General features: G+C 41.9%; 1 protein-coding gene across 1 annotated transcript; it reads left to right on the forward strand.

Moving 5' to 3' along the window:
- Positions 1–4,873: 4,873 nt before the first annotated feature.
- On the forward strand, positions 4,874–9,750 carry LOC113487970 (atrial natriuretic peptide receptor 2-like). The gene is made up of 7 exons (XM_026862933.1): positions 4,874–5,110; positions 6,627–6,761; positions 6,996–7,170; positions 7,589–7,687; positions 8,491–8,582; positions 9,103–9,240; positions 9,395–9,750. Exons 1-7 carry the CDS (start codon positions 4,874–4,876, stop codon positions 9,722–9,724), a joined length of 1,206 nt encoding a protein of 401 aa, XP_026718734.1. The 3' UTR covers positions 9,725–9,750.
- Positions 9,751–9,981: the final 231 nt, after the last annotated feature.

Raw genomic sequence — 9,981 nt, forward strand, 5'->3', positions numbered from 1 at the left:
TGCACTTCCTCCAGAAAAAAATAATTGTCAGTGAGAACTGGGATCCACAGAATATTCCAAATGAGTAAATTGGTGGCAAGTATTTTTTCAGTTAACAGATGCAGGGCAAAAATCAAACTGCCTGAATCCCACCCACCCTGAGTGGTGGCAGCCAAATGCCTAAAGGCTTAGAGCCTCCTGTTACAGTTTACAGTGGTACTTCTAAATGTTTGCTCATAGATGAGAGCTGAGTCTCCAGTTTATACCTTTCCCCCTCCAGAAGACAAAGAACTTTCAGTGTTAATTGCTTATTGATTGTGTTTTCAGATGCCATTTTGCATGTTCATGCTTGGGTGGGAAGCTGTTCTATGCATTGATTTTTCATACAGTGGAAGGGAATTAATTAATTTAGACAATACTCTATGAAGTCTCAGCTCTCCTACAAATGGCATAAACACAGAGTATTACTGATTGATGCCATTCAAATCTTTGTTCCTGAAGGACTCCCATGTCCTGCTGCAGGCTAAGCGCATTAGCAAAGAAATCACCACAGTTTCCAGGTCCTTGGAGTAGTCCTAACACATGACAGTGCTCAGGATCCCCTCAACCTCAGTGTAGTGAGGTAGTTTATCAGGCCCCACTTCACTCAGTATGTTTTTTTCCCCTGCCTTTCGTTTATTTTGCTTGTAATAGGGTTGGCAATACACTAGAGGGCCCTGTTTAAGCTTTTAGAAGCTGTTGTAACACCAAGGTTAACAGTGTGCAGACTGGTGAAATCTGCTAATCCTAACATACCCCACGGAAAAACTGATGTACATATACACTTTGATTTAGATACCTTGTGTAGAAAGATAGTGTGAGTCTTGTCATTCTTGAATCTGTAATTAAGTCGCTATTTTAATCCTATGGTACCAAATCACTTTGTTAATCTTTAGGTTGGTCAGCCGATAAATGCTGCTAAAATTTAACCTTTGATCTACCTGACACCACAAATAAATCTTAATTTGCTGTTAAATCATAACCGTGTGAGCTATTGTCATCCGTGTCACCCCCTTCCTCCCAGGGGGACTCTGGTGACCCACTGAACTGCCAAGGTGCTGATGGCAGGCGGGAAGCACATGGTACTGTCAGCTTTGGCTCTGCTCTTGGCTGCAAATATTACTGCAAGCCTTCTGCCTTCACTTGGGTCTCTGCTTACAATAGCTGGTTCCAGCAGGTGAGGTTCTCAGTATTGGTGCTAGGGAATACAGACGCTGAGCTATTTCTGAGGTTCTCACTGACTGAGATTTCTGCTACCTACTCAGGGAGCTGAGTCACTTTTGATTCAAATGTTACTTTACATACAAGCAACCTCTGCAGACAAGCCCTTACCAGTGCAAAAGCAATCTCTGCAGCAAAAATAAAGTGTCCTCCTCTTAAATAGTTGTTCAAATCATTAGCACTTTTAAATAAGTCTTGATGTTTAGGAAAGCATTCTCCCTTTATACTGGAGCTATATTTATAGTCATAAAGATTTTACTGGTATCACTTCAGATTGATTACTCAAAGATTATTCATCAATAACATTGTTGTAATTGCATCCTAGAAGGCAGCACAAGCTGCTCAAGTCTGAACATCAATTATTTTTTAATTTAATATAAATTTTAAAAAGTGACTTGAGAAGCAAAAATCTTATTTCAGTTATTTAAATCCTGCATCTTGGATGCAACATACACTATTCACATATTCCTGGGCCTTGTGATCTGATTTTTCATTTGTTTTACATGTTTGTAGGTTATGGCAACCAACTAATCTAAAGAGAACTCGTTGATAGATGCCAAGAAGGAAAACAGTTTGAATAAAGTCATAATCATGACACGTTTGATCACAAAGAACCAGGAAATGATGTTTGTAACACCACAAGTATTCTACCTAACCGTACTGCAATAAACACAATTTTTTGCAAGATGAAAGAAAAGCATGTATCCCTGTCGCTTCTTCCTGTGTATTGTCAAGCCCAGAGCCTGTATTTAGTGATAACGCTGGAGACCTTTTAGAGCCTTTTTCCTGTCTTGGGCTGGAGCTTGCTACCTTCACCTGAGGGAAGATGTGAGGCTGCTGTGGAGAGGCTGGGCAGGAGGAAGAGTCAGAGCCACAGGAAGGACTCGGCAGGGTAGGGGGTGAGAAAGCGAGGCACTGGCAGGGCTGAAGGCAGCCGGCGGGAGTTGTCGGACCCCTGAGCCTGCCAGTGGGACTCACCAGAACAAGCAGTGGCAATGCCCAGCGGGAAGAGAGCACGGGTGCAAGCAGATCCACGCAGGTGAGTGTGGGAGCGCTGCAAAATGCTTTTACAAAGAGGTTTTTAACCCCCTGTGATCTTGGGACCTAGCAAGGGGAAGGGTAAGACCCAGCAGAGTGTGCCGGCAGCATCTCTGCAGACCTAATGTCCCTGTTGCTTGTTTTTAAGTCACTCAGGTGCCAGGTGAAGACCTCTGAACTGTCATTGTTGGCTGACACACAGACACAAATGGGGATTTTTTGCAAAGCACAAGTAGAATCACCACCTTTTAGCCTGGTACTAAATTAAAGCTCCTATTTATATTTCTGTCATTGTCATAAAAGGCAGGCAGTATAAAATCCAGGTGGATTTTTGTTGTGTTCTTCTTCTCCCTCTGGCACATATTTAGGTGGATTCAAAAGTAAAATGATTGATTAAAAATGGAGAACAAATGAGACCAGGTAAAGAGTAGATAGAGTAAGGAAAAGACTGGAAGTTCATTGTGAGAACAGAAATGCATCTGGGTTCAGAGATAAATTTTTCCAGGCTTGCATTTCCTTTCAGCCAGACATTTTGCAGTTGTTACCTTGGAACTGAAAATAAATATATATTTTATTAAACATGAATTGTATTAAATAAATAAGAGAAAATATGGCTGTTTATCGTCTTTGGGGACTGTACTTTTATTACTTTTCTTCTACTTTACAACCATTGACCACCATTCTGTTGCAAAGAGCCCATCAGGAATTTGTTTTGCCTAATATCAGCCTCTGCTGAGAAACAGCAGTCTTTATTAGGTTTTTACCTACCTTATTAAAAATGTAATTTCACCTGTCTGAAAGGGCAGAGGATTTGAGGAAGACTTTTTTCAATCACATCTACTACGCAAAGAAAAAAAAAAAGGGACTGAGCTGAATGGACTGATGAGCAACCCAGTCCCCTGGTTTGTTCTTTATCAGTAGAAATAAGGGTTGCCCAGTTATTCAGGAATCACCAGCTTCAGATTAACACATGAGTTGTTTCATGAGTATCATTAACATAAGGTTGTAAATGATTGATTAGTAGTTTTGAAAATTAAAATCGTTAGAGGTTGCTTTGCTGTATGGAGCATGGATGTCAATTATGTACAGTGTGAAAGAAAAGGACAGAAAAGGTAACCATGAAGCTAAAATGGTAAAAATGGGACATGAATATGCTTTTGTAAAATCTGAAACAAAACTGAAATTTGAACCATCTTCCTTTTGAAATATTTAAACAATATTGTGGAAACGTCTGAGCTCATTTGAACATATCAACACAAATTACTAATCACCTACAAATTCCTATTAAGAACAAATTCTAAAAGTTTGAATCAAAAAATTCAACAGTTCCAGTTTGTGATCACTGGAATAAGTAACCATTCTTTTCATGGGCTTCTTTAAGATTTGGATAGAAGTACCACAGAGAATAAAACTTACAGCAAATTATCAGTCCTAGTACTCACAGAAAAACTGTATCATTTCATTCATGTGTTTTTTCAGCTCTGAGCCTGTCATGGAAACAGTCTCTACTACACCTTTTCTTTTAAAATAAAATGTCAGGTGGAACAAAATATTTAAAAAATATGTCTTTTGATAACATTCAGCTAATGCACATTCCCTGTGCTTTGTTTCAGAATGTATGTGAATTGTTAAATATCACTACTATCTACAGTTATGTTTTCAGGAGTTGCAAGAAACACCCCAGGGATCAGACACCCCCACTCTTTTTTCTTTTTTTTTTTTCCCTCCTTTTTTTAGATGTTCTTCCTCCTCCAATGCTGGTGGTAGAAAAACAGTTCAAAGAATTTTGACAGCATGCATAGTCTCCCTCTGCAGCCTCCTTGGAGCCATTTCTTTTGATTTGAGCAACAGCTTGGAACTATGGAGAAACACAGGGAAAGCCCTTCAGGAACTTGCCTCCTGTGAAAACCTTTGGGCTGTTCACCTCATCTATCTCCTACAGGAAGAAAGGCACAGCTGGCTGTTCTCAGCAGCAGACAAGAGGAATAGATCATTTCATGCTCAGCTACTGGGGAATTTAAACTCCCTCTGTAAGGCAAGTGAATCAGAACTGTATTGTGAGAATTGCCAATGCAAGGAGGAGAAAAGCTCCTTTTGTAGATTCTACATCATTGACATGAGACAAAAATTAAATAGCACAGGGGATACTGAAGCCGGGCAGGTGCTATCCAGAGTGATCTCTGAACTGCTGGAGCATTTCAGTAGTCCCCATGAAGACCTCAAAGCTATGAGATACAATCCTGACTGGGCAGATATAGTAGCTTTTAAACTCATCCTTCAAATAAGAGAAGCCATCCTTAAAGCTCATTTAATGCCAGCATCTACAAGCTTTCAAACAATATTGCATCAATTTTTTGTCATTCTGAACTATGCTATCCTCTCATCAGAGAGTGTACGTAAGTGCTGGATGGATAATGTCAATCTATCACTACATTTCACCCACTATGAAGGAATCTCTTTTTACATCCCATTCCTGGGCTCAAATGAATTTGTGTCCATTGAAGCCTTGTTAAAGGGACTGCATTACACACAGAGCTGCCTCCTGCAGAAGGGACAGGAAAAGCTCATCAAGAAATCTAAAGAAATCCTGTGCACGATGAGCCTTAAGATCAGTCTGGTAGTGATAGCCTGCCTCATTTACCCCATAATCCTGATGTCCTTCAAGCAAACGACAGATTGGATACACAGTTATGCCAAGAACCTCAAGAAAAAGACAGAAGACTTGAAAAGGGAAAGGCGGCTAGCTGAGGACCTCTTACACCAGATGTTGCCAAAATCTGTGGCCAAGCAGCTAAGAAAATGCCAAAAAGTTGAGGCAGAAAACTATGATCAGGTTAGCAAATGGAAAGGATGCTGTCACCAAGGATATAAAAGCATTCACCTAAAAAAGCACCTACCTTGCTACTGTTTTGAGGAACCTGGTTTTGCACCCATAGTTGAGCGTGGATGGAAATCCAGATATTCACGATGGGTTTTGGAAAGAGCTGTGCAATGTGCAGTGAAACACTTAGGCTGATGGGGAAGGAGGAAGAGCTGAAATTTCCAGAAGTGTAGCTTTAGATGTCGGAGATCCTACATTGGCAAGTTGTCTTCTTTGGGTTTAAGAGCCTACCCATGAGAGCCAGCCAGCATCATTAGATTGCAAGTACACGGCAGCAAGAAATTAGTTTCCTCCTTTGTAAAATGGGAAGAATCCCCCCCCAAAACAGGACAAACCCTGTCCATACTTTTCAGTATGATTCCATAAACATAACTGAAAGGAGGGCATGGGGCTTAGAGAAAGATGGGAGGGATGGACGATCTTGTAGCCTCAAGTGTGTAACTGTAATGAAGCCTGTCGACAGAAAAACAAGGGCAGGGTTTAGCCAGGCACCCATTTATCTGCAGCTCTGCCTCACTGCATGCATGCTGCTGTCAGTGCTGAATTTAGCAGCTGTGCTGCATAGCCCACAGCTAAAATCCTCAAACTACAGTAATTGCAATTCTATTCACTCTGCTACTTTCAGCTGTGAAACACAATTAAAAATGTTTGCATTTAATTTGTAGGTGTCATTATCATAACAGCAACCTGTAATTGCACAATTAATTATAATTCACAGTAGTCATGACTTCAAAAGTATCTGGAACCAAGGCAGGGAGTGAAAAGGTAGCTCCTCTGGGACGAATAAAAGGACAAATAAAAGAACAATTTTAGTTTAAACGCTGACACAGCTCAGGCAACACGGAGAAGAAACACTTATTGTTTGTCAACAGCTATAACACACATTTCCCTTCCTTTATTCAGTTATTATGATATCTTGTTCTTTCTTTTAGAAGTTTGATTTTTTAAAAGTTAATTTCTCTGTAAGTAACTTGATCATAACAAAGATAAACATAATTTAAAAAACCCAAAATCCAATTAATATTTCCTGATTCAACAAGAGCAGAGACAACAGTTGAGGTTTTATTTCCCAGTTTGTTCAGATACCTAGTTTTGATCTCTATCACAGTTTAAATCACTTTGAGAGAAATATCAAGCCCTACTTCTGTAAGAAGTCTGTTGATCACTGCTCAAAAGATTCAAAGCATCTGACTTCCAGTCTCCCATCTAGCACAAGGTATGCAGAGAAGTGCATATGATAAACTTTAGAGATAAGTATAATTTTATCTGTCAAGTATATAGGAACAATTTAGAGCCAGAACTTGTTAATTTAGGATTATATCTATTCAGTTCTGCAACACTGGTCCTACCTGCAGCCTGTGTCTTAGGTTGTTCTGCTCAGAATTTCAGAAATTCCCAAACTCTTGAAAGGCTCTGCCACTGTTGGCCTGGAGACCTGAGCTTCACACTGTCCTTCTCCCTGTAACAGGTGACTATCTTTTTCTCAGACATCGTGGGATTCACAAGCATTGCTGCCTCCTGTACTCCCTTGCAAGTTGTCGAGATGCTCAACAATCTATATGTCTGCTTTGACAGCAGGATTGAGTCTTATGATGTTTACAAGGTGAGTACAAACCTGCAGGCAAGGAATCTGGAATTTTCTGAAATCTTTCTTTGTTCTGTAGTGAATACCAAATACACCACACCAGCTGGCCAAAAGCCATGAAATCCAAGACCCACCATCACACAGGGACTACACCACAGCTTGGTGGACAGCTGAGATAAATTCTATTCTGATCTGCTTTTGAAAGAAAAGCTTGGTGCCTGCCACTTAGTGAAACATGCCCCTTCCCATCAGGTGGAAACCATTGGTGATGCTTACATGGTAGTGAGTGGCCTGCCAGAGAGGAATGGCACCAAACATGCTGACGAGATTGCCAAAATGTCTCTGGATCTGGTGGCAGCGGTTCGGCAGGTTGTGATCCCTCATATGCCAACGGGCAGGCTGCAGCTGCGGGCTGGGATACACACAGGTAGGTGAGAAAAATAGAACAGAACACATTCTCACTGCGTGAGGAGAAAATACTTCTGCGTTTCTGTACGAGTCATTGACTTTCTGCAGGATTTTGGGATGAGTATTTCTCCTGGTTCCAGCAGTAACTGGGGTGAAATGACTTGTGTTTGCATCAGCATGGAAAGGGCTGTGAAACAATTGAGTATGGAGAGTGCATCTTCCCCTGATATCAGCACCAATTAGCTACAGCTAATCAAATTGTGACTTCTCTCCTTAAGTAAACACTGTGCAGCCAGGCCCTAGAGGCACTGAGTACTCCCAATCCCCATTGCTCTCTGAGGATCCAGAAGTGACTACAGCAAAGGTGTCTGCATTTAGCATCTCCGTGCACTATCTTCACTTGTTTCTTATTGGGGTCTCTGTTTGTATTTTCTCAGGACCCTGTGTAGCTGGAGTTGTGGGGTACAAAATGCCTCGTTATTGCCTTTTTGGGGACACTGTAAACACAGCCTCCCGCATGGAGTCCACCAGCTTGCGTAAGTGACTCGGGCACAACCTGTGCGTTCCTTACGTGCCAGTCAGGCTCACAGCCACACTCTACGTCTCTTAGGTACTGCAGTGACAGGAAACCCCCTGACATCCCCTCACGATGGGCACAGCCAAGTGTGAAATAAGGTTTGTAGAGGAGAAGGAGTGTTCTCTGGAGCATATCCCAGGCTAGAGAACTAATTGCCATAGCTCCAAAGAACCAGCACATGCATGACCTGCAGTCCCCACTCTCCCTGTACATACACTAGTCATCAAATAAACAAGAGAAAATCCTGTGTATTCACATGGGCAAGCAGAGTCACATCCCTCATGCCATTTCTGGAAAACGATCAAAAATAAATGGAGAAAGAGGATGACAAAAGTCAAATAGCACGAGGTAAGCTGAAATTTATTTTCAGGACTTTGACACAAAGGTATTAGGTAGAAACACCATGGCTACCTAGAAGAGGGCAGTGCACGTTTTCTTGGTTCAGCCTTTTCTGTGTCTTTGCTACCAATACCACTTGTTTTTCCTGCTGTACAATGCTGCCGTGCAGATACCCAGTGCAGCACTGCACAGTCAACTCAGCGGGTCAGTTAACCTGCTGAACTGCTCCTGTGTTTTAGCTGACATCTGACAGTGTCACAGAGCCCTCAACCAATGTTAAAGGCATCTTCCCCTTCTCTGTGCTTCTTCCTCAACCTGACATTTTCCAAAGAAACACTGGGCTGATAAATGCAGGAGGGTATGGTCTATGGTCTCTGGGAATAGGGGAATCATTAATTTCTAGTGCTCTGTTCTGAATCCTAGCACAGAAGATCCATATCAGTTCTGCTACATATGATGCCCTTCTCACAGATGACGCATATGAAATTGAACTGAGAGGAGAAATTGAAGTCAAGGTAACAGCTTTTTTGTAACTTTGCAACACTAAAGGTGTTTAATGAGATAGGAAGGAGATATGATAGATTTGGTCATTGTTCTTCTGTGAATTGCAAGTCAATTTTTAACCATGGCCCCAAGGTTCTATTGCTAATTCAGTTGGAAGTGGTTATAAATTACTCCTAATGGACAAAAAAGTGTTATTGTGTGCTTTGAAATACAGCTGCTGCGTCTGCACCTGCATGGAACCACATGAATACAGGTGAACGTGTTAGGATTCTGTTACAAAGACACATGGGTGTAAGGCTGATTTTAAACCCACAGCAACACTGCCAGTGACCAGCAAATCCTTTCTCTGGACTGAAAGGATTATTAGCACCCAAACTGCTTATAAATTACAATTCTTTCCCCAAACAGCAGCCACTTGCGTGAGGAGGAGACAGAACAAATACACTACAGGTAGTAGCATTGGCCATTCTCTGCTCCGCTTCATATCCCATGAGAAGAGCTGTTTTCTGCTCTCTCCTTTTCTTGCCCCAGGGCAAAGGGAAAATGAAAACCTACTGGCTTATTGGTAACAAGAACTACAGTGTCCAAAACGACAGCCTGGTGTGTCACTGGAATCCAGCAATCTCCAAGAAAAAGACGATGGAAAGTAGCCAGGGATCTGTCCAACAAGTAAGGAGGTGAACGCTTGACAAGGTGAGACTTCCTAGATAATGAGCCATTTCCTAAGGGCTAAGACCTGTAGAACTTTGCATGTTTGTCCTTCAAGTGGAGGGCTCTGCTGTGAAGAAATACAAGCTCTAACGCTGTTCCTCTCTGTCAATAGCATAGTGCAGGTGCTGGGGGAGCAGCCCTGGCTGAGCAGAGCCCTGCAACGCCCTGGGATGAACTGGGCCCTGACAGTCACACTCAAGGGAGTTCCAGACCAGCCTGGACCCCTGAGAGCACCACCCATGGCACCAGCCAGCAGCAGAGGAATGTCTTTCATCAGAGCTCCAACCAGAGCCTCCGGGAGAACCTCTCTTCATTGGGCTCATCTGCTTTGGGGAAAGGTACCAAAGGTTCCAGTTTAGAACACAGGGCACCGTTTGGAGACCATGGTATTAAAGCAATGTGGAAAAATGAGTTTCTCCCAGGTTTTGTAGATGAGATGTGACAGGATAAGAAATGACTGGACTGCTCCAGGCATGCACATGTCTTTTAAATAACGTTCTTTTTTCATTCTTAGCCATAATTCACATTTTTAACTAGTAAGTTTACCTGTGAACCTAAAACACCAGCAGAATTTTAGGAAGGTGTCCCTAAACAAGTAGAAGCTACAGAAGTGCAGGTAGAGTTCCATCAGGAGCAAGAATGGTAGATAAAATATGTACAGCAATGTGACTCCTGTCACTCCAGTAAAACTATTCTAGA

Source organism: Athene cunicularia (assembly GCF_003259725.1).
Source record: "Athene cunicularia isolate RWA chromosome 21 unlocalized genomic scaffold, athCun1 chr21_part1, whole genome shotgun sequence".
NCBI classification, from domain to species: Eukaryota; Metazoa; Chordata; class Aves; order Strigiformes; family Strigidae; genus Athene; species Athene cunicularia.